This window comes from Diabrotica virgifera, chromosome 1 (assembly GCF_917563875.1).
Source record: "Diabrotica virgifera virgifera chromosome 1, PGI_DIABVI_V3a".
Classification (NCBI taxonomy): Eukaryota; Metazoa; Arthropoda; class Insecta; order Coleoptera; family Chrysomelidae; genus Diabrotica; species Diabrotica virgifera.
This window is the reverse complement of record NC_065443.1, coordinates 248,955,987-248,983,163: the sequence shown is the minus strand read 5'-3', so window position 1 is coordinate 248,983,163 and position 27,177 is coordinate 248,955,987. Positions and strand designations below refer to the sequence as shown.

The 27,177-nt window shown below is 32.5% G+C and overlaps 1 protein-coding gene across 1 annotated transcript in view; it reads right to left on the bottom strand.

Moving 5' to 3' along the window:
* LOC114329572 (fat-like cadherin-related tumor suppressor homolog) overlaps positions 1–27,177 on the bottom strand; it is a 495,287-nt gene that overhangs the window by 186,712 nt on the left and 281,398 nt on the right. Inside the window, exon 4 of the mRNA XM_050663310.1 lies at positions 15,428–15,538. Within this exon, the coding sequence (XP_050519267.1) occupies positions 15,428–15,538 (111 nt within the window). The remainder of the gene's footprint in view (positions 1–15,427; positions 15,539–27,177) is intronic.

Sequence of the window (27,177 nt, the reverse complement as noted above, 5' to 3'; positions counted from 1 at the left end):
GCTTATCATCGACTCAGTCATTTCTAACCAGGCATTCACTAAAAAAAGGAACCTTTTTACTGCTTTTATTGACTATAAAAAGGCCTTTGATTCAGTACCGCATGAATGGCTAATAGATATATTGAAAATATACAAAGTCGATGATAACATAGTGACCTTTTTAAGGCATATAATGAGAGATTGGAAGACTAAAATTCACCTCCAAATACCTGGTGAAAACAATATCGAAACCGAAAATATCGCAATCAACCGGGGCCTATTTCAAGGAGACTCGTTGAGTCCATTGTGGTTCTGTTTAGCTTTGAACCCCCTTTCCCAGCTATTAAACTCCACTGACTCAGGTTTTAGCATTAAAAGCAATAATACTGTGGTAGCGAAGCTCAATCATCTGTTGTATATGGATGATTTGAAATTAATGGCTTCCACTCGAGAACACCTAGAAGAGATGCTAAAAACTGTAGAAACATTCTCTAATGATATTAGTATGCAGTTCGGTCTAGACAAGTGCCGTGTTTTGAATATAGTCAGAGGAAAGGTACAGCCCGGTGGATTCGATATGCAAAATGGCCAGAACATCGAGGCCATGGGCGACAACGATATGTACAAATATCTTGGAGTAAAGCAGGCGCGGAAAATTGACCATAAGCAAATGAAAACTGAGATAACTACTGAGTTTATAAGAAGGGTAAAACAGCTGCTTCGTTCACAGCTTAACAGTAAAAATTTGTTTAAGGCACTAAACATCTACGCTTGTTCCGCGCTTAGCTATTCATTTGGTATTGTTAAGTGGACAAAAACGGATATAGAAAATCTTCAGCGAAAAGTACGAACACACCTCACAAAGGCACAAAAACACCACCCTAAAAGTGCAGTAGAACGAACGACATTACCCCGGTATTTAGGAGGAAGAGGGCTTATGGATATAGGTGAGCAATTAGATAAACAAATTGCTAATTTAAGAACTTATTTTCAGATGCAGGCTGAGACATCTACTCTACACCGCGCCATTTGGGCAGTAGATGACACAACACAGATCAAACTGAGGGAACCAGAAATGCGCTTAAACCACCTTACTAAGGACGAAAAACTGCGCGCCTGGATGGGTAAACCTCTGCACGGGCGACATCCCAATGAGGTCAGCCAAGACTATGTCGACAATACAGCGTCGAACTATTGGTTGACATCAGGAAAGATGTTCCCTGAAACGGAGGGTTCATTACTGGCCATTCAGGATCAGGTTATACCAACCAGAAATTACCTGAAATATATCGTCAAAGACCCTCAGGTTCAAAACGACAGATGCCGATATGGATGTCAAGCCCAAGAAACCATCCAACATATTACAGGGGGCTGCCAAGCATTTGCTGCAACTGAATATAAGGAACGGCATGACGCAGTGGGAAAAATCCTTCATCAAGAGATAGCTAACAAGTTGGGACTTCTCCAAACGGACCATCTCCCATATTATCAATACGTTCCTGAGAGTATGCTTGAAGATGGCAACTACAAGCTATACTGGGACCGCAGTGTGCTCACAGACCAAACAGTGGCACATAATAGACCAGATCTCGTACTAGTTAATAAATTAACAAGACAAACAACACTAATTGATGTGGCGATACCTAACAACAATAATCTACGTAGTAAATTTACTGAAAAGATCGCCAAGTATAGAGATCTGGAAATTCAAATACGGAGACAATGGAGAATGCAAAGTACCCAGACGATACCTATTGTTATATCTACTACTGGAGTCATTCCGAAGACCCTCCTCGAAAGCATAAAAAAGCTGGGTCTCAATGAACATCTTTATAAGACCATGCAGAAAGCTGTACTACTTGCGACGGCCAGAAGTGTACGAAAATTTTTGGGAGATACACCTGCATTCCAAGTCACCTAGGGCTCGATAACACGGAAAGAGTCCCACCAGAGCTCAATCCTTTTGATACCGTAGGTATCTGGGATGAGTCAATTTTCCCCTTAGAGGGAGTGTGAGCCGTATGGCTAAATCTGGATAATAATAATAGAGTTTATTTGTAGCAACTAACAACATAATAAATAAACCCAATTTCTCACTGAAGTTGTTAGTCATATAGACTACAACTTGTGCGTGAGGGTTAAATTGTTTGTTATATTTCGATTGTTTGTTATATTTATAAATAATACGATTGTTTGTTATATTTCGTCAGAATAACAAAAATACAAATTTAACAATACCTTTTGCTGCTACTTTATGTCTTTCCTTAATGTATTATATGTATACCTTATCTATCCGAGGCCTACTGTTGATCGTTTATAAAATGCCCTGATCGGCCCATGGGCGAGAAGAGTGTAATCCTTGTGTTAAATCTTTGTACTCTCTTTTACAAAATTTGTATCTGGCTGTGTGGGTTTTACCTTAAAGCCAAAAAAAATTCTAGGATTTAGAGTGTAGATTATATCAGAATAAAACGATTTGTCTTGAGCAAACAGTTTTTCGATACTTCTTCCAATAATTCGGCCAAAGCGTTGAAATAAACTTCGACTAAAAAATTTTTTTTCTGAATTTAATATACGTAGGTTGGTAATTGACCATCTAGCCTTTTCTTCTTTCTTGATCGAATTTCTTTAAACATATCATTTATTATTGTGGTATAGTTATTTTTTTCTAATTCTGAATTCGCCCATGTAATAAAGGAAATTTATGATTTTTTTATAGTTTGAAAATCATTCCTAAGAGATTTTAAATTGTCGACTTTTTTTAACAATTCCATACGCTGATAAAATATCCAAACTAGGTGTTTGTAGATATTCATAAAGACGAGTTGTGATAGTAAATATCCTCAAAAAGATAGACTTGGTGGAAGTTTATTATTAAAGCCGGCCACTGACGATAATTCGGAGTCATTTAATTTTGTCGAATTCGACTAATTGACAAAAATTTTGATTGTGTGACCGTGCATCCAACAAAACAATTTTACCACAGAAAAACTGGTTTCTATGATGCAGTACTGCAGAATTGATGTCACCGACGATTTTGTCTAACGACACTGCAGTATCGTGAGTGGCCGGCTTAACAGTATGTGATTAGTCATTTTACCTGTGAGTTTAAGTTTATCATATTTGATGAAAACTCTTGTGCAAGTTTTTCCATGTTTATATTCTGCAGAGTCCCTACATATTCGATGTTTAAAGGAAATTGGAAAACCATAAAATATAGGTTATTGTATATATAAAAATAAATATTATCTGTAGCAATCGTTTATGTGTATAGACTCCTATGCATTTACTTAAACTGTATTTTACATTTAAAAAAAAAATTAAATTTTTTTAAATGTTTTGTTAATATTATTCGATTAGAAATTAAAAAAAATTTTGTTACATCTAAATTTTTTGTGAAAAAAACGTGATTGACCGGCCTCAAGAGGCCGCAGCCTCTCGGTGATTGCACCGTTTCATTTATATGGCCAGCACGCCATTGCTTACATCTAAGTGACTAAGCTAGACGAAGCCTTAACAATCTACTCCCATACTTAATTGTAGTTTTATTGTTAAACCTACATTAACTCCCCACGTTTCTGTTGTAGTTTGAATGTTATAATTTCTATCGATTTTTTCCTGTAAAAAAGTGACAAGAAACGTTTGTCTCTTTATATTTTCTACTCCTATATCAAAGAAATAACTACTCAAAAAATCGTAATTGGTATTGCGAACCATGCATTCATGATTAATTTTCCAAATGTTGCAGTTCCAGATAATATATCGTGTAGATACAGACTTGCGTTCGCATTTCCAGTGAAATATGAAATCATTTTACGAACAAGTGAGATGATAATAGTAGGACTATACATTTTAAATGGGGTGATTCATACAAAAATCCTATTATGGGATCATGCTTGGATAATAATTGACAGTTTATATTCTTTCTTACTAAATCAAAGTATGTGCTTAAATGTTAACGAAGATGGTGGAGAGGATAGCATATTTTTTAAAAGAGTTTAATTTTCGATCTGACAGTGACAAATAATGACACTAACTTTTAATCCTGACCGAAATAACAAAACAGATATGGTAAAATAGTGCAGACACTGAGGGTGGATATGAGCTATTACCTCCGATTTCGTTGAACCTCCATCGATTTGCATGAAAATTGGTGAGTGGTTAGAGGATATCTCAATAAACAAAGGTGAACTTGCGCTTTTACCCTAGGGGTGGAGGCCACCCCTTCGCGGGGGTGAAAATTGTTTTATTAAAAATAACCCATAATTCGATAGAGGGACAGATTCTACGCAACATTTGTTATATAAAGTTATTAAAATAAATTAAAACTTCTAAGTTGTTAAAGATCAACGATTTTAATTTTTCGTGAGAAAAATGCAAGTTTTTAACCGATTTTTCATAAATAACTCAAAAACTATAAGTTTTTACAAAAAATTATTATTACCAAAATTGAAGGTAATAAAAAATGAAATAAACTCCTTACTAGAAAAACCTTTTAATGTTAACTAAAAGTGAGTTATAGGTAATTGAATGTATATTTTTTTTGGTGAGTACCCAAATCTAAGTATTCAAGCTTAAATAACGAGAAATTATGCATTTTATAACATAAATTTATTTAACATTTGTCAAAGTACTTAGAAATATCAATCAAATGAGTCCCGGAACAAGTTTATGGCATTAAAATTTATGCTCTAAAATTTTTTCAAAATTTATCTTTTAAAAATTTTTCCAAAAAATGGTATTGTTTTTTTTTTAATCACTCCGTAAATTTTTACGATATCAGGTTCAACTAACAACAATTTTAAAGTTAATTCCAATGGCTATGAAACTAGACTGAACTTGATCTTTTAAACCCCTTACTTTTTTTAAAATAAAAGGTTAAATGGCCCCGGTTACATGGTTCTCGCAGAAAAATTTCAGCTTTAAACGTTTCTATCTCGGTTATTTTTTACCCTACAGAAATAGTAGAAAAGGTAAACTATTTGATAGAGAAAAAACTAAAATTTGCTTGTATACAATTTTTTACATATACTTATTGAGTATTTTTGGAGTTATTATCAAAAAAAAATGAAAATTGCGATAATTTTAAAAATTCTGATTTTTTTAAATTATATCTTTTTTTCAAAAATATGAGCTATTTTCAAAAATAAACAGGTCAAAATTCTTGAAATCATTACTTAGGCTAATATAAAGAAATCATTGTAAGGATTACTATAAATTTTAATTTTTGTGGAAATGACGTATGCTTAATTTTTCACTTTTTCCTAAAAAATTCGAAAGGCTTATATTATTTTCATCATAACTTGGTTAATTTTGATGCTATATTCTCCTGGAGCTGATAGATATTTCGAAGTACTTTGATAAGTGCTTAGCAAGTATATTTTATAAAATGCATCGTTTTCCTGTTATTTAAGCTTGAATACCTAGATTTAAGTACTCGTCGAAAAAAATATACATTAAATTACCCATAACTCACTTTGAATTAACATAAAGCGTCGTTTAAACACAACGATAAGTCACAGCAACTAGTTGTGATGACAAGTTGAAACGCTGTTTAGACGCTGCGATTCAATGCGATACCACCTTCAACCCAACTCCAACTTTGATAAGTTGTGCGATGCACCGTTTACACACAGTGATAAGTTGCAACAACTCGATTAACCTTGATAAGTTGTTTGATTTATCGCTGTGTTTAAACGACCTTTAAGTTTAGTTCTTAACTGAGGAGTGTATTCAATTATTTATTATCTTCAATTTTGGAAATAATAACTTTTTGCAAAAGCTTATAGTTTTTGAGTTATACGTGAAAAACAGCTTTAAAAGCTGCATGTTTTTACGAAAAAATCAAATCTTTGATCTTTAACAACTCAAAAAGTATTGATTTATATTAATAACTTTATATAACAAATTTTGCTTAGAATTTATCCGTCTATCGATTTAGGGTATTATTTTTAGTAAAATAATTTTCACCCCCGAGAAGGGGTGGCATCCACCCCCAGGGTAAAAGCGCAAGTTGGCATCATGTCACCTTTATTCCTTGAGGTATCCTCTAACTACTCACCAATTTTCATGAAAATCGATTGAGGTTCAACGAAATCGGAGGTGAAAACCTTCAGTGACTGCACTAAAACTAAATAAAACACCATTATAATAACACCACTCGCCTTTATAGTCCTCTTTTAATGGACCAATTAGTTTCCCCTTTCAAGATTGATAAAATTCTTTGATTTGAAACTGTAAGCTTTTGAATTTTATGTGAAACGTACAACTTTCTGGTGCGTGTTTATGTATAACGGTTCAATGCAAAGTGTATAGCTATCAAAGTTTTTCTATATCAATTCAGAGGTCTTGGACCCATACATAAAAAAGATCATGAGACCTCCCTTCCTACCTTCCTCATGAGACTTCGTTTAGGTAACTGGAGTAGCCGTAAAAATTTGGTCGGACAATAAATATTACTTACCAGATAATTGTAAATATTTTTATCAATCCTGCAAAAATCAGCTGTGAGGGGATAAGGTTTATTTTTTTGCAGTCGTCGGACACACCAAATTCTGTCGCCAGTAGGGGTACAACGGCCTCCTTAATTCAGATGGACTTAACCAAGTTTTCTTTATGTATTTTGACCCGTAGAACACGAATTTTTTGGGTAACAGTCGATCCGGATGTCGATAAGATTGTTATAAACAAAGAACTCGAGGAATCACATAACAGCGATTTTTCGCAAAACAAAACATTTTTCTGTATTTTTTGGGCCATTCTAAGCAAAAACTGTTTTTACAAGTTTTTTCGTAGGATGCATAGTTTTCGACATAAACGCGGCTGAACTTTCAAAAAATCGAAAAATTGAAATTTTTAAACTCGAATAACTTTTGATTGAAAAATAAAATAGCAATTCTGCTTACCGCATTTGAAAGTTCAAGTCAAATTCTATCGGTTTTGATGATTTTCATAATTTTTTTATTTTTAAACAAAGCTTTAAACACATAGTGATTGAATGGTGTTTTCAATGCATTTCTAATTTGAAATCGAACAAGTAGGCGCGCATACAGAATTTCTACGTATATTACGTACATTAAAACGCATGCATTGGGCACGGGGACCACTATGTGTTTATAGCTTTGTTTAACAAATAAAAACTTAATTTTTAGCAATGCAAATAATCAAAACCGATAGAATTTGACTTGAACTTTCAAATGCAGTAAGCAGAATTGCTATTTTATTTTTTAATCAAAAGTTATTCCGGTTCAAAAATTACACTTTTTCGATTTTTTGAAAGTTCAACCGCGTTTATCTCGAAAACTATGCATCCGACAAAAAAACTTGTAAGACCATTTTTTGCTGAGAATCGCCCAAAAAATACAAAAAAATGTTTTGTTTTGCGAACAATCGCTGTTATGTAACTCCTCAAGTTCTTTGTTTATAACAATCTTATCGACATCCGGATCAACTGTTACCCAAAAAATTCGTGTTCTACGGATCAAAATACATAAAAAAAACTTGGGTTAGTCCATCTGAATTAAGGAGGCCGTTGCACCCCCCCTGGCGACAGGACTATTACGAAACGCCCCCATCACGAAAATTTTCCGAAATAGAAAAGTTGTCAGACTCGACATCAAAAACTGAATCAACGAAGTCTCATGAGGGAGGTAAACTTGTTTTTTTAACTGTGGGCCCAAGGTCTACAATATTTTAGTTAGGGTATAACTGTGGAGAATAGGCCTACACCTGTCACTAGATAGGCCTATATTGCGCACGTTCGAACACTTGATATTTAATACGGTTTTATTCCAGGGAAAGTAAATATTTACAAACAGGCAAATTTTGAAATTGAAAACAACAATTTCCTATTTTAGTTTCTATTATTTTTACGCCAGTCAATGGGAACAAAAATAGGATATTACATCCGAATTCTATCCTACTGCATGGATTTTAATGAAATTTTGGGAATAGCCTCTACTTATCTCCTAATTCAAAGTCTACCCTATGCCGACGTGTGCTTTTATCTTGGAAGTGGTTCCCACCCCTTCTCGGGGGTAGAAAATTTCTTGGTTAAAATAATCACGAAAGTGGCTAGAGAACTTAATTTTAAGCAAAAACTGTTCTATAATTTTTTATTGAAAACTCAATATTTTTTGAGTTATTCGTGGTTGAAAATTGGCCATTTTCATTGAAACATAACACCTTTTCGAACTGTTTTTTGCAAATATCTTAAAAACTATGCATCTAACTAAAAAAACTATATAAAACATTTTTGTAGCTTATAAAAAAATAAAGAGACTAGTTCCTTCATGAATCTTCTAGTTATAATATAAAAAGAGATATGGTAGGTGAAAATAGTTTGTTTTTTGGTGCATGCTCAAATCGTTGTATTCAACTTGAAATAACAGACACACGGTCGATTTTAGGTGTATAATGTTACCATCACCTTTTGTAGTGCTTAAAATGATATTTAAAATGAGCAATAATAAATGTATATTGCATTCAAACTAAGCGAGATATGCTGCAAAAAAATTGATGATTAATGTATTTTAAGAAAAAATGAGAAGTATATTTAACCTCTCATCCACCAGAATTTTAATGCATCATTTTACTTCTACAATACCTTTTATTATAATATTATGGACGGGTTCAAAAAGTTGGACGGGTTTAAAATGAAAGGTTTTTGAAAAAAAAAATAACATCAATTTATAGAGCGCATTTTTAGATTTCCTTAAAAATCTTCTTTTTCTACATGTAACTTGAAAATGATGAGATAGAATAATGGAACACAAAACCAAATTTTTATTTAACAAAATCCTACATTTTTGTGTGGAACCTTTTTTTCGTATCTCTTATCATTTTCGAGTTACATGGAGAAAAAGGAAGATTCTTAAGAAAATTTAAAAATGCGCTCTATAATTTTATCTTATTTTTTTCGAAAACTATTCTTTTAAACCAGTCCAACTTTTTGAACATAGAAATAACACTATCATAAAAAGTATTGTAGAAGGAAAACGATGCATTTATATTCTGATGGATGAGGGGTTAAATGTACTTCACATTTTTTTTGCAGCATATCTCACTTACTTTGAATGTAATCGACATTTAATGTTGCTCATTCTAAAGGTGTTTTCAATCACTACAAAAGGTATTCGTAGCATTATACAACTAAAATGGACCGTTTCTCTTTTATTTCAAGTTAAATACACCGATTTCAGCATGCACCAAAAAACAAACTCTTCTCATCTACCATATATCTTTTTGTATTATAACTGGAAGATATATGAAGGAACGAATTTCTTTTTTTTTTTTATAATTTACAAAAATGTTTTGTATAGTTTTTTTCGTTAGATGCATAGATTTTAAGGTATTCGCAAAAAACCGCCCGAAAAGGTGTCATTTTTCAATGAAAACGGCCAATTTTCAACGAAGAATAACTCAAAAATTATTGAGTTTTCAAAAAAAATATTGAACAGTTTTTGCTTAGAATTAGGTTCTCTAGCCACTTCCGTGGTTATCTTAACCAAAAAATGTTACATCCCCGAGAAGGGGTGGGAACCACCCCCAAGATATAAGCGCACATCGACATAGGGTAGACTTTGTTTCTTGAGCTATTCTCTACTTATTGTGAAAATATCAAGTAAATCGATGTAGTAGGATGGAATTCGGAGCCAAATAACCTCATTGACTGCCCTATTTAGTGTAAGTAACAACTAATGGACAAGCTATCAAAAATTTAATTTTTTTACTTGCTACAATTCTTATCTATTTAAAAAAACTGTCAACTATCGCTATCCAAAAAAGTACTTTAAAAATGGTTTCAAACGAGATAGTTAATAAGAGAATAAGAAGAAGAGTTTAGGGGATGCTTCTAATATTTTCATGCTGATAAACGTGCCTTGTTAACACGTATCAAACTGTGTGCCACACTTACATTTATATTTATTATTTAACTTATTTTTATTTAAATAAAAAATGGTTTTAATTTAGAGATTAATAAAAATGAGAACGCAAATATTCATTGGTTGACAATCGGGTTACTTGAAAAACGGTCAAAAGTAAAGTGAGTAAAGTAAATGAGCCAATTAGAAGAAAGATACAGATGTTCATCAATGATGCATACTTGTTCCACTTTCATCCATGTATGTATCAAGTTCATATTTCAAGGAAGTTTTATATACAGGCTAGGCTGTTTGGTAAAGAATGGGCCATAGCTTAACCTTATATTCCTGAGCTTAAAATAGATCGATTTAAGCTAACTTACCTTAGTGCGAAAGTTGATAATAACCGAAATATAGGGTGTCCAAGTTAAACTTTTATTTTATTTATTCTTGAATATTTCCTGATAGGCATGGGATAACACCACGAAATTTGGTTTTTTGGGACGAGAAACCTAAATTCCCCACCAAAAATGATGTACTACCCAGAGGGCGCCACATACGTCTTTTACCGCTCATTTAATACGTTCAGTTTTTTTATCCCCTAGTCTATTTTTACTTAAAAAAGGTATACTACATTTATCTCGCTAAACTCAACTGTTTTCGAGATAAACGCATTTTAACTCTGCGGTGCAACATAATTTTTTGCATAATATCATTGTAGTTACTCCCAAAAAAGTTGAAACAATAATAATTGTGCAAGTTCTCATATTTATGTCGTTGCATCGCAAATCCCATTTAAAGGAATTTGCGATACATTTTTGGAAATTATTATGGTTTTAAGTTTATTTTTGGGTGTAACTACAATGATATTACGCAAAAAATTATGTTGCATCGCAGTTTAAACTGCGTTTATCTCGAAAACGGTTGAGTTTAGCGAGATGAATGTAGTATACCTTTTTTAAGTAAAAATACTAAGAGAACAAAAGTTTTTATTCAAAAAGTATGTAGAGTGGGGGATAAAAAAATTGAACGTATTAAATGAGCGCTGAAAGACATATGTGGCGCCCTCTGAGTAATATATCATTTTTGGTAGCGAATTTAGATTTCTCGTCCTAAAAAACCCATGCTTAACAATGTTTGTGTTGTTATCCCATGCCTATCAGGAAATATTCAAGAATAAATAAAATGGTTTAACTTTGACACCCTGTATTTCGGTCATTATCAACTTTTGTACTAAGGTAAGTTAGCTTAAATGGACCTATTTTAAGCTCAGGAATCTAAGGTTAAGCTATGGCCCATTCTTTACCAAACACCCTGTATAGTTGTTGAATGCATCGCTGATGATTAGACGATAAATACTCCTGTTGTATATACATATAGAACTTAGTGAAACTTTAAGACTAAGATTAAGTTGAATTGGAATTCCCGAATGATAAAAAGATTTTTTTTCATATTGGGAAACTATCTCACGAACATGAAATTAGTAACAACTTTAAAAAGGCTTGCAAGACGAATCTGACAAGGTAAATGTCCAGTTACAAAGAAGATTTTAATAAATCGGAATGGGACGTTTCATCGCCGCCGGTTCATCGCCGTCCTTTTCATCGCCAGTTATCAGTTGCTTTTGTATTATGGGAGATAACTCGACACGACGTTAAATTTAGTTCAAAACTTATGTCAATTAAACAGATAAAAAATATTATTATATTATTTACTGTTTTATTTCTACTTCCCCTAAATTTTATACTAAATAGTACTAAATTTGTAGTGTTAAATGGCCCTTGTAGAAATACTATTTGTTCAAATTTATGTAGTGTTAGGTTGGGTTAGGTTAGGTCATTTCCTAGAATTCCTAAATAATATTAAAAATAAATAATACATGTAGCTGTCGAAAATTGGTCGGAAATTCGGAAATAAATCAGTTAGCGATTAATCAGTTAATCGGCCGGCGATGAATTGGCGGCGATGAAACGTCCTAGACCCTAATAAATACAGTGTAACAACTTTCATACCACATCATTCAATAAGTCTCAGACTAGACAATAGATGGTGCTACTGATAGCCAATCAAATTAATTTAGTAGAAACCGAACTCAAGGGGTGATATGCTTACTGTAAAAGAGGTCGTACATAATATTTAATGTAATATAAATGAAAATATCAAAAAGGCCACAAAATCGTTTTGGCCGATCGTAAATTGAAGAGGGTGAAATAGCAGAAGGCTTGAAGATATCACAGGAGCAAAGCAAGCATTTTACGGGAACATTATTGTTGGCAGCTCCTTGTATTTGCTAACATCGACATTAACATATTGCTAGGGTAAAGCGATTAACAAGAATTGCCAAAAATAAAGCTCACCTTCAAGCAATAACCTACAGAAATAACCCACTACAGCAAGCAAAACAACGACAATAAAAAGATCCCATATAAATTAAATAAAAATTCTTCCTATCCTATATCAGGGGAACTGCTGATATAATTTTCCGAATCTAAAGCAATATCAATATCTTCTTCTTCTGCTTAGCCTTCTACCGTCCATCTGTGGACACAGGAGCGTCATTTGAAATTTTGATAGGGGGGGGCAAGCATTATGTATGCAATACATTTATATGCAAATATAATACAAAATTAATCTATTTTTTGTAAATTTCAGTCATTTTCAGGGTTAGGGGGGCAAATGCCCCCTCTGACCCTATCAAATGACGCCCCTGTGTGGACATAAGCCTTTCCTAACTTCTATCGATTTCTATACTGAGCAAAATACTTCCAATTTGTTTTGGCTATTTTTTGATGTTATCTACCCACCTCATTGTCCGTTCTGTTGTGACTAGTTTGTTCATATTTGCCTTAGTTAGGGTCCAGGTTTGACATCCATGTCATGATAAGAAAATGCTCTGGTTGAACACTTTATTCCTCAGGTGATGAGGTATTTTGCGGTTCTTAAGTAACCGACTAAGTTTTTTAATAAAAGTTAAACTAAGAGTTTTCCAAATCCTGCTCATGTCAGTCTGGCTCCTGTTTTTGTTTTTCTCGTATTCATTTTTAGACCGACGCGCGACGTAATGGGAGCTATCTGGGAGTTTCTCCACCATAGTTTGTAATTCCTCGATATAATCACGATGTTATCAGCGAATCTGAGGTGGTTTACCTTATTGCTATTAACGTTAATGCCAAATGTTAACCAATTTGTAGTTTTCAGGAAGTCTTTTTGGGCTAAATTAAACAGCTTTGGCGATATTACGTTGCCTTACGTAGTCGAAATCCTCTCTTAATTGGGATGGACTTTGTATTTTCATATATACCAGGTGTCCACATATATTTTCCCCCATTTTAACTGCCAATAATTTTCAAACGGCTCAAGATAGAAATATGCGGTTTTCGCTGAAATGTTTTATTTTAGTAAAAGTTTTGTTTGAATGGATTGAGTTTCTTATATCGCTGTTAAATAAAAAATGGCGGATTTTTTAAAAAAAACGTTATTGACTTTTTTAATGAAACACCCATTATATTTTTTTGTAAATTTAAAGAACGGTCATTCCCCTATCCACCAATATAAAGTTTTTTAAAATCGGTTGTCAAATGACAGAGTACCTAATTAATTTTTAAAATGAGAGATGCAATTTGGAAATCACATAACATAATATCAATTTGCTTAGTTATTTTAATTATTATGTTATTTAGTTATGTGATTTCCACGTTGCACCTTTCATTTTAAAAATTAATTACTCAGTTATTTGATAACCGATTTTAATAAACTTTATATCGCTGGATAGCTGAATGGCCGTTGAAAAATATATTGGGTGTTCCATTAAAAAAAGTCAACGTTTTTTTTTTAAATTTCGCCATTTTTTTTTTCGTAATTGAAAGTGATATACAAACTTCAATCCATTCAAACAAAACTTTTACTAAAATAAAACATTTCAGCGAAAACCGCATATTTCTATCTTAAGCTGTTTAGAAGTTATAGGCAGTTAAAATGGGGAAAAATATAAGTGGACACCTGGTATTATGTATTACTTGTCTATCTCGAATCTATTCTACAATTATTAATAGCTTGTTCTATGTCAATGTCTATGTCTGTCAAATGCCTTTTCATAGTATACGAGGGCAAGAAATACGAGTAATTGGTATTAATTTGCCTTCTTTATCAATGTTCTTATTCTTAGTAGATGGTCTGATGTACTATATCTTTTTCGGAAGCCAGCCTGTTCTACCGGTTGGTAATTATTCATTGTACAAGTCAATATAACAGCGATATATTGACAACCTACAAACAATAGGTTTAGAGCGAAAAAAAGAATGCAAGTAGATCGTTTGTAGCCAAAAATAACCATACACCGATCAACCAAGCATAGAGGTATAAGTATATTAACATAGAGTGAGCCTACCCTCCGCGCTTCCTGACGACAATATCTCTTGGACTGGTTTGGTGCTATCTCTTTCTAGCACATTGTATCGAGAAACTAAGATGACATTAAGTGTGAGTATAGGCACGGAAGGGGAGGACTACTGACGCAGCTTTACTATGCGTAAGAGTGAAACAGCACTGAGCCAAATAAAAAGATGGTGTCGTCACTTCGCTCTGAGTGACACTTTGTCTATGATAATATATAAGTCTATGCAACCAACAACCAATTTCCGAAAAACTAGATGAACATAGAATAAATAAGTCTAATCAGCTTTATTCACATTTGAACAAACTGCGGGATACAAAATAGACCTCAGCATTTGCAAACAGGTCTCAACTATCACAAGACAGCCCCGGCACCGGGGATGACAATTCAACAATGTAATTAAGAAAACTTAACAGCAAAATCCACAAAAAATGCACACCTAGAAAATCGAACAGTCCAACCCTGTACACTGCTCAACACTGACATTTATTGTTATTCTCTTCGCTCGAAAAAAGGCAATAAGCAGGTACCGAATGAAACAAATATGGCGATATTACAATATAAGAAGAAATGGATGCACATAACGTATTTACCAATAACACATTAAAAACAATAACAACTTATAATATTTATGAACATGCTTTATTTTATTATTAGCTAGGATTTTTGTTTATAGTTGCAAAATTAAGCATATAGCTTTAAGGGGGTAGGCGCAAAATCTTGGTGCAATGCTATTTAAATGCATTTATTTTTTTTCGAGCCCTGAGAAAACTAATAAGTATTTTTGAAAAATTTAAACTTAGAATGAAAGATTATATTATTACCGAGAGCCGAAAGTCCCTTAAAATAAACAAAAAGTTTCTTTTGAATGACATATTTGAAATTAAAAATCACACTAAATCTTCTCTTTTTTTTTGTCACCCCTGTAACTTATTAAAATAAACATTATAGAAGTTTTCAGGGACTTCCGTCCATCGGTAATAACATAGTCTTTCATTCGGCGTTTAAATTTTTCAAAAATACTTATTAGTTTTCTCAGGATTCGAAAAAAAATGATTGCATTTAAATAACATTGGACCAAGATTTTAGGCCTACCCCTTGCAAAAAGTACATATTTAATTTCCAACCTACTATTTAATACAATGAGCGTGTCGTATGGCACACAGTCTAGAATAACGTGCACGTATCTTACCCTCAAAACTCGATTTAGACCTATAAATTCCGAAGGACCATGAGTTTCCCAAACGTCTTCCTCCCTAGGAGCGTCATCTAGCTCTTCTATATCACTGAAGGGGGAGTCTTTCTGCATCCAAATGTAGTATATTAATATTTACGAAAAATGAATAAACTTACAGATAATATTAATAAAAAATAAATCAATAATTGGAAAAAAAATAAATTATCGTTTTACAATTTTAAAAATTTATACTGTTGTAAATATTTTTTAACATTTACACATTTAATAACAAGTTTCATATTCACACTTTTTGATCTTTCAATGGATTTTTATTGTTGGGCAATATTTATTATAACCAATATTCATAACTAAATCTAGGAAAGTAAATTGTTGAATCCTATCAAAAATGCAAAGTTGTAAATTAATTTCATGAATATTTCCTTATTAAAACCAAATTATTTATAATTGTGTATAAGTAAAATTTTTAGATTTGAAAAAAAAAATAATTTGGGCGTTAATGGGTACATTAATAACTCCAAGTCTAAGTTTAATTATTTCTATATTTTTACTTTATTTTATTTTGTAATAATGTATTAGTCTAGTAAAATAAAATTACACTACATGTAAATCAAAATGTAAATTCGTACAGGTTGAAACAAATTTTATATCAAAGTTTAGGTGGGTACAAAAGATATTTTCAAGAAAGTATCCAAATCATACAAGGGGATCATTGTTTAAATAATTAAAAAGGGGTCATTTTTGCAAAAAAATTACTTTTTTAACTGCTGAGGTCATTCAATTACTAATGAAGGTCTATAGGATTGTTTTCTGCAAAGTTGAAGGGTAAATCCTTCACATAAGACTTACTAAATTTTTGACTCCCTGTTTATTTAAATAATAATTATACATAAAACTTTAAAAACAAAGGACCAGGCAACACTCCTTATGGAAAAGTGGTCCCGGTCAAATTTGATGAAAGTTTGGTCAATGATACTTCTTGATGTGTAGATTAAAAAAGTCCATGGCACCTGGGTCTGAATAACTACTATTCTCGAGTTACAGCCTTCTGAAGTTATTGGATTCGAGTGCTCGGTTTACGTTAAGTGCACTAATTTACGGTCAAGTGAACGAAAATATTTATTATTAGAAGAAGAGAAACTCATGTTCTTCATACATACTTGCGTGTAGTATATGAATTCGTGGTCAAAAATAGTTGGATCATATTTTAGTCTTCAGAAAACCTCCGAAAAGTCTTCAGAAAACTAAAGAAGTGAGGTATAAAAGGTGCTGCTAGATCGATATAAGCATTATCATGTTTTCATGAATGCTTCTCAGTTATGGAATACCAGCAAAACTACAGTTCCGCCTTATCTCTAGAAAACTAGTGAACAGTGGCGGATCTAGGGGGATGGGGTAATTCCACTCGTAACATGTTCCAGAATAATTAAAGAAAAAATTGTTGAAACATAAAAAAATACATTAATTGACATAAAACTTGTGCCGCATATCAGATTTAAGATAGGTAGAGAACATGGACTTGATTTCAATACAAAAAAAAACAAAGTACAGTAGAACCTCGATTATCCGTCAGGGCACCGGACCAAGGGTATGACGGATAATCGAAAAGACGGTTAAAAGAACATTAAAAAAAAGTTAAAAGTTGATAATACAACTCTCAAATTTTATTTGTATAATTTGTTTGATAATATAAGAGGAATTTGTGTTCGTGTTAATATTGTCGAATTTGGTTTAAAATATTCTGAAATCTTTGTTTTACGGATGCTTCACATTTTGCAAGGGCTGAATTTCTTAATCGGCGTAAGATCATGCAATCTACATTATTGGATTCTTCTTGTCGAGAATACCACTCGATGAATGGTTGTATGTGCGGTGCAGCTTCTCTAGCTTCTTTAGGCAAATTTTTGTCAGTTGAAAAAGCATCATTGACATCGCCACCGTCAAATTTCAAGTTTGTGTCAGCTTCTGAACCTGTTTCGTCAGCCTCTGTTTGGTCATTTCAACGGTTTCATCATATGTCTGCAATCGATAGCCGTTTGCGTCCTCATCACAAATTAACCATTCGTTTATGTCATCTTTAGGCAACGAAAACAAAACAGTTGATTCAGCCATAACTTAATTTGTTACCGCATTGTACATTTCAGCGAATTTCGTTTGACTTATCGCGATGCAAAAAAATGAATTGATGACTCAAATTTTGTCTTATGTAGTCAATACAACTTATGTACGGACCCTGACGGTTAACAGAGGTGACGGTTAATGGAGAGACGGATAATCGAGGTTCCACTGTAAATGGTAGTTTGTAAACGCTAAATATTAATTACAATTGTCTATGGAAAAATCGGGTTTAAATCATCTTCGACTATTCGTATGTTAACATTTTGCTGATATCGGTTAGGTGCATCATATATCGTGTTAACTAACGACCTATCAGGATACTTAACATTGGGTTGATGTCTTGCAAAGCATAAAAACCATAACACACTGGTGATATGAGCACAAGTACCTACAGTTCTCGCACCAGATTGACAGGTACAGTAGTACCCGTTAATCGGTTCTTCTACAGGCTCATCTTCATCAACCGTATAGGAAATGAATACTTGGTGTTTTGTAGCTTGCCGAAACCTAGAAAAAATTTCAAACTCTTATGAATCCCGGTTCATCCATATTCTGATCAATTTAAAACTCTTCGTCATTTTCTCTTATTATTTTATCTTGTATGTAAGATGGTGCCAGTTTAATTTGATATATCCCAATCGTAACGTCTTTTAGGTAGTCTAAGTCGAAAACAGGAAAGTTAGCAAAATCATGATTATGAAGCCTTCTCCATTGACCATTTCTTCTATATGATTATACCTAAGTATGAATATTATAGTTGTTATAAAAATACCCCTAAAAAAATTATTCTCCATAATATTTTGTATTAAAAAGCTCATCATCATTGGCTGTAGAACCCCTGGTGGACCTCAGTCTGTTCGAGAATCAGCTTCCATTCCATTCTATCCTCCGCCTTGGTTTTCCAATTTCGTACTCTTAACACCCGTAACTCATCTTCTCTGGTCCTTAAATCGTACTCTGGGCCATGGGCAGGGGGGGCCATGACCCCCCTGGCTTTTCGGGTGATTTGAATTATATAGGGTTACTCAAAGTATACAAAATATAATGTGCAACATCTTCACGTTTGCCACCCCCCTAAAATTTTTAATATGGGCGCCCGTGCTCTGGGCTTAGGTTTTTTCGTCACACTATCCGCTCTTTGGTTATAAATTTTGATGGCTCCATCTCGTTCATTTTCGTTAAATAAAGTTATTTCATTAATTCTGGAACATGTTACCGGTGGAATTACCCCTATCCCCCCTAGATCCGCCACTGTTCATTAGTTTTCTACAGATAAAGCCGAACTGCAGTTTTGCTGGTATTGCATAACTGAGAAGCATTCATGAAAACATGATAATGCTTATATCGATCTAGCAGCACATTTTATACCGCACTTCTTTATTTTTCTGAAGACTTTTCGGAGGTTTTCTGAAGACTAAAATACGATCCAACTATTTTTGACCACAAATTCATATAAAACACGCAAGTATGTATGAAGAACATGAGTTTCTCTTTTTCTAATAATAAATATTTTCGTTCACTTGACCGTAAATTAGTGCACTTAACGTAAATCGAGCACTCGAATCCTATAACTTCAGAAGGCTGTAACTCGAGAATAGTAGTTATTCAGACCCAGGTGTCATGGACTTTTTTAATCTACACATCAAGAAGTATCATTGACCAAACTTTCATCAAATTTGACCGGGACCACTTTTCCATAAGGAGTGTTGCCTGGTCCTTTGCAAAAAATTATTTTTAGCGTTTTAAATAAGCACTAAAAAATATCTTATTTTACAGGAGAAGTTGCGCTATATTATCATTATCAATAAAAAAAAATTGGTCAAAAAATATTTAATATTTTTTGAGATATTGAATTTGGTTATTAAATGTTACTCTATTTTCAATTGCAAAAACGCGGTTGCTGCTAAAGAAATATTCACCTGTATTAAATCTTATTATTTTTACTTTTCTGTACATTTTCGATAAATGTATTGATACATTCAAATTTCAATTAAACTTCCCCCTAAAATGGCATTTGAAAATTATTCCAATTTGTTTATAATTTGTTTTTTTAATAACGTCGCTGGGATTAAATATTTTGAAATGCCGTTTCGATAATTGGGTTTCTGGGAATTTTTCACTAATTAACAAAACTTTTTTGTCGTTTTTTCTTCTTCTTTTTTTTCTTGGAGTTATATTACTACGGGGCCTTTTAGGGTTAAATTTTATTAAGGATGTCAAATTTCTGAGTTGTAAATTCTAGACCTAAAAATATTAAGATTTAACTAAAATCTCTTAAATAAAATGTGGCTACTTACTGAGTTACAGGGTGTTTTATTGAGAAATTAAAAAATTATTTTTACCAAGTACTTTCAAAATATTTGACGTATCTTACTTGACAAAAAGTGTGGGTACTATACGGTCTACTAAATTGTGATAAATAAAAGTTTCTATCTACTACCAGAGGCGTACGACAGGGGATAGTTAATGGTTAACCCTTCTCAAATTCTACGCCACTGAGGGAATTACTATTTTAGCGAAATTTTTCGATTCTCCAATACTTTCCATGTAAATAATATACTCTTTAATGGTAACGATTAAGTCATTAGTTTTCGAGATATTGGACGTTAAAAATGAAACGGCATAGTTATTTTTATTCATTCATTCATTCATTCATTTTAAACTTCCAATATCTCGCAAACTGATGACTTTATCGATACCAATAAAGTTATTTACATACAAAGTATTGGAGAATCGAAAAATTTCGCTAAACTAGTAATTAACTCAGTGGCGTTGAATTTGGGGAGGGTCAATAATTCACTATCCCCTGTCGTACGCCTCTGACACTAGCTAGAAACGTTTATTAATCACAATTTAGTAGGGTGTATAGTAGTCACACTTTGTGCCAAGTATGATAAGGATACGTCAAATAGTTTGAAAGTACTTGGTAACAATAATTTTTAAATTTTTAAATAAAACACCCTGTAACTCAGTAAGTAGCCACATTTTATTTAAGAGATTTTAGTTAAATCTTAATATTTTTAGGTCTAGAATCTACAACTCAGAAATGTGACATCCTTAATGAAATTTAACCCTAAAAGGCCCCGTAGTAATATAACTCCAAGAAAAAAAAGAAGAAGAAAAAACGACAAAAAAGTTTTGTTAATTAGTAAAAAAATCCCAGGAACCTAATTATCGAAACGGCATTTCAAAATACTTAATTACCGCGACGTTATTAAAAAAAATTATAAACAAATTTGAATAATTTTCCAATGCCATTTTAGGGGGAAGTTTAATTGAAATTTGAATTTATCAAAACATTTATCGAAAATATAGATAAAAATAAAAATAATGAGATCTTATTCAGGTGAATATTTCTTTGGCAACAACCGCGTTTTTGCAATTGAAAATATAGTTACATTTAATAAACAAATTCAATATTTCAAAAAATACTAAATATTTTTCGACCATTTTTTTTCTTAATAATGGTAATATAGCGCAACTTCGTCTGTGAAATAAGATATTTTATAGTGTTTATTTAAAACGCTAAAAATAATTTTTTGCAAATTTGTTTTTAAAGTTTTGTATACAATTATATAAATAAATAGGGGGTCAAATTTAATTTAGTAAGTCTTATGTGAAAGATTTACCCTTGAACTTTGCAGAAAATAATCCTATAGACCTTCATTAGCAATTGAATGACCTCAGCAGTTAAAAAAGTAATTTTTTTGCAAAAATGACCCCTTTTTAATTATTTAAACAATGATCCCCTTGTATGATTTGGATACTTTCTTGAAAATATCATTTGTACCCACCTAAACTTTGATATAAAATTTGTTTCAACCTGTACGAATTTACATTTTGACTTTTTTTTTATTTTATTAGGCTATATCGTTTTATAAAACATTTATGATCTTTTTCAAAAACACACAAACAAAAACCGTACACAAACGCACAGTTGAATTTTTGTGATGCAAAATTGCTAGAGGTAAAATGATATAAAGGTAAGTATCCATTATATTTGTGCTCCTTGCTCCGTTTAGCTGCTCCACATAGTGGATCCGTTGGTGCTCCCGCTCGCCGCTCACCCTCGGCGATCCAAGCGGTGGCGGTTTATATGTAGACAGGCGCATGCCTTATCCATTGGATCAGTTACACGAAGCACCAACGTAATGGATACGTACCTTAACGTTTGTGGAAAATGTTAAAAAAACAATGTAAGCATTAACAGAAAACATTTTTAATTAAACATAACTAAATGATTGTGCCCGGGAGGTTGGGTATCTTCCGCTTCCTGCAAAGAATGAATAACCACTTTCAGTTATTATCTCGTTTACCAAGCTTAGACTCTTAATGAAACAAATAATTTGAATTAGTAATGTAATTTTTAAGCAACGTATGTTCGTCCGCGCTAACTTTTCCATGCGTCACGACTTATTTTCAAACAAATTAAGTCAAAACCTAAAGTGAAACGTACGCCGATGTGTGTAGTATATATAGTATACATACAGTATACAAATTGTATATACACATCGACGTTGGGTTCACTTTAGGTTTTGACTTAATTTGTTTGAAAATAAGTCGTAACGCATGGGAAAAGTTAAAACGGACGGACATATATATGTATTGTATATATAGTGTTTTATGGCGTATATTTAAATCCCTCTGTCTTATGTCACCTGTTTATTGGTTGTAAAGAGTAAGATGTAAAAAAAATCAATACTTTTTATTATTGAAAATACACTAATCACAAAGCATCGCATAATTTTTGAGATAGAAAAAAAAATAATTTTCAATTTTTAGCAGAATGTTAATACTCGTCTATTTTCTTCTTTAGATGTCTACAAACCCATAACATTTCAAGTTGAAGCGTGTTTTTGCAGAAAAAAAAAACAGTAAACAAAACGTTGTTAAAACAGAATATTTATTTTTGACATCTGTATTTAAGAATTTGATCTGTGCACTATGTCTGCTTTAATTTTCAATGAGGAGGTGCGTTCTTACAAAAAATGAGTAATATAACGTCAGAACAAGCAGTGAAGCAGCCCAAATTGTAGCTTTAATTGCATGGAGATTGACGATCGCAGCCATATCTTGCTGATGTTATGGGAATCCACCAATCCAGCGTTTCTAGTGCTTTAAGAAGGTATAGATAAAGTGGAGGATATACAAGAAGACCAGGTCCAGGACTTCCCAGGTGCACGAACCCCGCAGATGAATGTTATTTACATCTGTAGACTTTGCGTACACATCATGTTACAGTAAAATGTTCTTTCCACAGCCCGTGCTTGGTAATGTTTTCGTAAAGTGAAAATTCGGTTGAAACAGATTAAAAGAATTTGAAAATTAAAAGAAATTTTTGTAAGAAATTCGAAAATATTTTTGCTATCGATAATAGAAAGATATTTATACCCACTTAGGACCGCCAAAGAATTGACATTTATTTTTCTTTAATAAGATGAATATTTTCTTTGAATGCAAAACAGGTTCGGTAAGTAGATTTTCGTTAAGTATTAATCCTGTAAAGTTTTTATCTAACATATTGCATGTACTTTGTCATAAATTCTTCGAACTGAAAATACATACAAAGAGCTTTTGTTTATATGGTAGGGGAGCAAAGTATGCTAAACGTGTAGTCACTCGAGCGCTTTGGAGACCTATTGGGTTGTGATTATTGGGTCCTAAAACCAAAAAAAGTTAAGTAAAATTTTCCATTTTAGTGGGGACTTCCCATTTTTTAATTTAATTTTTCATTTCCAACAATCGTTTTTTTCGATTATAGCGCCATCTATCCATAATTTGAAAAAATGTTTCGAATAAAAGTTGCTTATTTTTATGCATCCCAGAACCAATAATAGTTTAGTAGACTAACATTAAGAGCGGCATATTAATGGGTATGTTCGCCACATGTCAATAGTTCAGCCGACATAAATATTACTTAATGCTTATTACTTTGTAAAAAACGGCAGATTGTAATAAATTGGGATGTGAATAAAAAAAAATAAATTTATGCAAGGAATCCAAATCTGCAATAACAGCATCACCTGTCCAACCCTGTAATTTTATCCCGGTCGTGATGTACTGCAAGCATATTTTGTAGATTAATACAATAAAAGTACAGGTTTTTACCAAACTTTTTTTGTTTTCGCCGAAACCTAATTTGCAAATTTTTATTATAAACTGCGGTTCAGTGGGTACGTTTAATTGTATCAATATTTTTTTTAAATTCAGTTTAGAGTCATTTTTCCTGGAATATATCCTCCATGTGACTTTTTTCTATTGACATGCTATAACCCAATAATATTGAAATGCATATTCCAATTAAGTTTGCTGTTATTTTTTAATACGCAATAAAAACATCAAACACATATTTAAATTTATATTTACCGAGTATTTATGAAAAAGGGTACATATTTGACATAAAGGGCCTTGGTGTTTCCATTATCCATAGACACAGAAGCTACAAATGGTAGGGGAGCCCAAGTGGGGATTTTTGCAGTTACTCGAGCGCGTCAGAAAATCACATGAGGAGAAACCTTGTACCATGTAAATGTACCCCTACCATACATAAACTCTTAATACAGGGGAGTTTGTTAAGGTGGGTTCGAAAAAAATCTATCCTTATAACAACTCGAAATCGTCAGATTAAGATAAAGTAAGAAGCACATACAGAACACTGTATATTTAAAAAATCTGACAATTTGAGCGTAAGAAAATGGGTAAGTCACAAAGTTTCACAAAAAAAGCTAATATTTCGCGAAATGAACGTCAGATCGAAAAACTTAAAAATATGTGTTCAATATTTTTCACAAATATATCGAATGATACCAAACACGACCCCCACGCAAAGAAGTGGGGGTAAATTTAAAATTTTAAATAGAAACCCCGCGATATTTCGCGAAATAAATATCAGATCGAAAAATTGAAAAATACACGTATTCAATATTTTTAAAAAATCTATCATGACATCAAATATGATCCTCTTCGGAGGTGGAGTGGAGGGTTACTTTAAAATATTAAATAGGAGCCCCCATTTTTTATTGCAGATTTGGATTCCTCACGTAAAAATAAGTAACTTCTATTTGAGACATTTTTTCGAATTATGCATAGATGGCGCTATAATCGGAAAAACGATTGTTGGAAATGGAAAATTAATTTAAAAAATGGAAAGTCCCCACTTTATGGAAAACTTAACTTAACTTTTTTTGGTTTTAGGACCTAATCTTCACAACCCAATAGGTTCCCATAACGCTCGAGTAATGCAAATTTAGCATACTTGGCTCCCCTTCTAAAATAACCTGGTGTTACATAAAAAACAGAAACGCTTATGAAAGTATACGAAAGTCTCTTCGAAATGGAATGTAGGTTGGCTACTACAATTGAAAACTCTTCTCTGTCTTCAGCTGTTCTTATTAGTTGTTCAAAATTTACCCTTTTTGCATTTTCGGATGTTTCTTAGCCAAGATAGTCCTTTCCTTCCTAGTCCTCCCTTTCCCTTAATCTTTCCTTTCACTAGTAGTGAGCGTATTGGTACTTATTATTTCTCAGTATGTGGCCTGATGTTTTGGGATGATGTTTTTCAACTTTCACTGTGTTGAAAAGTTCTCGTTCCTTGCAGGGCCCCCGTAACCGGGCGTGCAACGCGTGCGGCGCACGCGGGCGTAACCCCAAAGGGGCGCCAAACCGAAGGTTTGGTAAATAAAAATTATTTATTTTAAATGAGATAATCATTTTTTATATACAATTTTAATTATTTCATGAACAGCTAGAGAAGTCTCAAAAATCAAATATTGTGTTATTACTGAAAAAGTAATTATTCCCGTCCTGAAATATTGAACTTGCTCCGTCAAAAATATATTCGCCCGCACTTCACTCTCGCCGAAGTCGATCGAGGTTCAACAAGTACGAGAGTGTAGACGGCCACCTTGTGTAACTTTGGCTCACTTCGTTCTACTTCCGTTCTCTGTCGGTCTGGTCAAAGAGATCTTTGTCGGTATCGCACCGCTCTTTGTCGGTATCGCACTTCGAACGAATGTGTAGAGAGAGTACTTCGGACTTCGGTCAACTTTGGCGAAGTAACTTCGCCGAGAGTGTGGAGCCCGTTTTACTCGAATTAATGATAGTTACCCTTAAGTAAACAAATGCTCTATGAATTATAAGTATATATTTGACTTGAGTATCTTTACTGATTTTAAACTTTTGTTTTCGTGTAAAAAATATTGGACAGTCTTTTTATTTGTTGTTATTTTAAGTGGCGTGGAAATTAAATTAATTGTGAAAATGGCAAGTATCATTATCATTGCATAGAATAATAATAAAATTATTCATTTTAAATACTTATAATCGGGTTTCCTCTAATAAAATCTGTAAAAAAATAATTAAGAAATTGTGTCTGCGTAAATTGGAACCATATGGGAAACTTTTTTATTATTAATTTTACGGAAAAAATTTATTATTCATAAAATGCTTCGCATAGTCTAAAAACTAAAATGCAACCAAATATAAAATTGTGTCAATCTTAAGATTAGCAAAAATATGAATTTCGATCAAGAGTACCTTATATTTCACAATATCGAAAATAATTATTATGAAAAGTTACATCCTTTTAATTGAATTTTTTTTCTCAAATTACAGATACCCAACGCCCTTTGCATTTATTACGAATAATGCGATAACCCTTTATTGTTATTGATTAATTAATTAATAATTATAAAAGAGTTATGTTATCACATTATTTGTAATAACTGAAAAGGGCTAATTATTAATAATAAAAGACTTATCACAATATTTCTAATAAATGAAAAGGGCGTTGTTGAAAAATACAATTAATGTACGATAAAAAGTTCTTTCTAAAAAGCTTTGCATGGTCTAAAATGTAAGATGCAACCATTATATCCTATCAATTTTTTTCAATTTTATATGAGATATAGGTATGTAAAAAAATATGAGTTTCGATCAAAAGTAAGTGCCTTTCTATATCACAATATATTTCAATTAGAAGGATGTAATTGCATATAGAGACATATTTAGTTTGTTTTTAATGCTGAACAACTTTTCATAATAACTTTTCAATATTGTGAAAACTAAACGTACTTTGCTCTTGACCGAAATTCATATTTTTTACATACCTCGTATAAGATTAATAAAATTTGATATTTGATGGTTGCATTCTGAGTTCTAGATAATGCGGAACTTTTTATGAAGAATAACTTTTTCTCGTAAAATTAATAATAAAACAGTTTCCCATATGGTTCCTAGTTATGTAGACACCCTTTATAAAATTTGTTTGAAAACTTTGAAATGACAAAATATTATTGTTTATTTACTTAAATGTATATTTTTAATTTAATATGCAGGGTGCTTCATGAATGTTGCAGCAAAAAATTTAAGGGGAAAGGCGCAAAATGTCGCCTGTCAAAATTTTCAATGTGTTTTAAATGTACATAATCATTTTTTTCGAATCCTGAGAAAACTAATTAGCATTTTTAAAAAATTTAAACGCAGAATGAACGATAGCGTTATTTCCGAGGGCCGACAGTCCCTTAAAATAAATAAAAAGGTTTTTTGAATTAAATATTTGCAATTATTAAAAATCACACTAAATTTTCTCTTTTATTTTCACCCCTGTAACTTATTAAAATAAACATTAT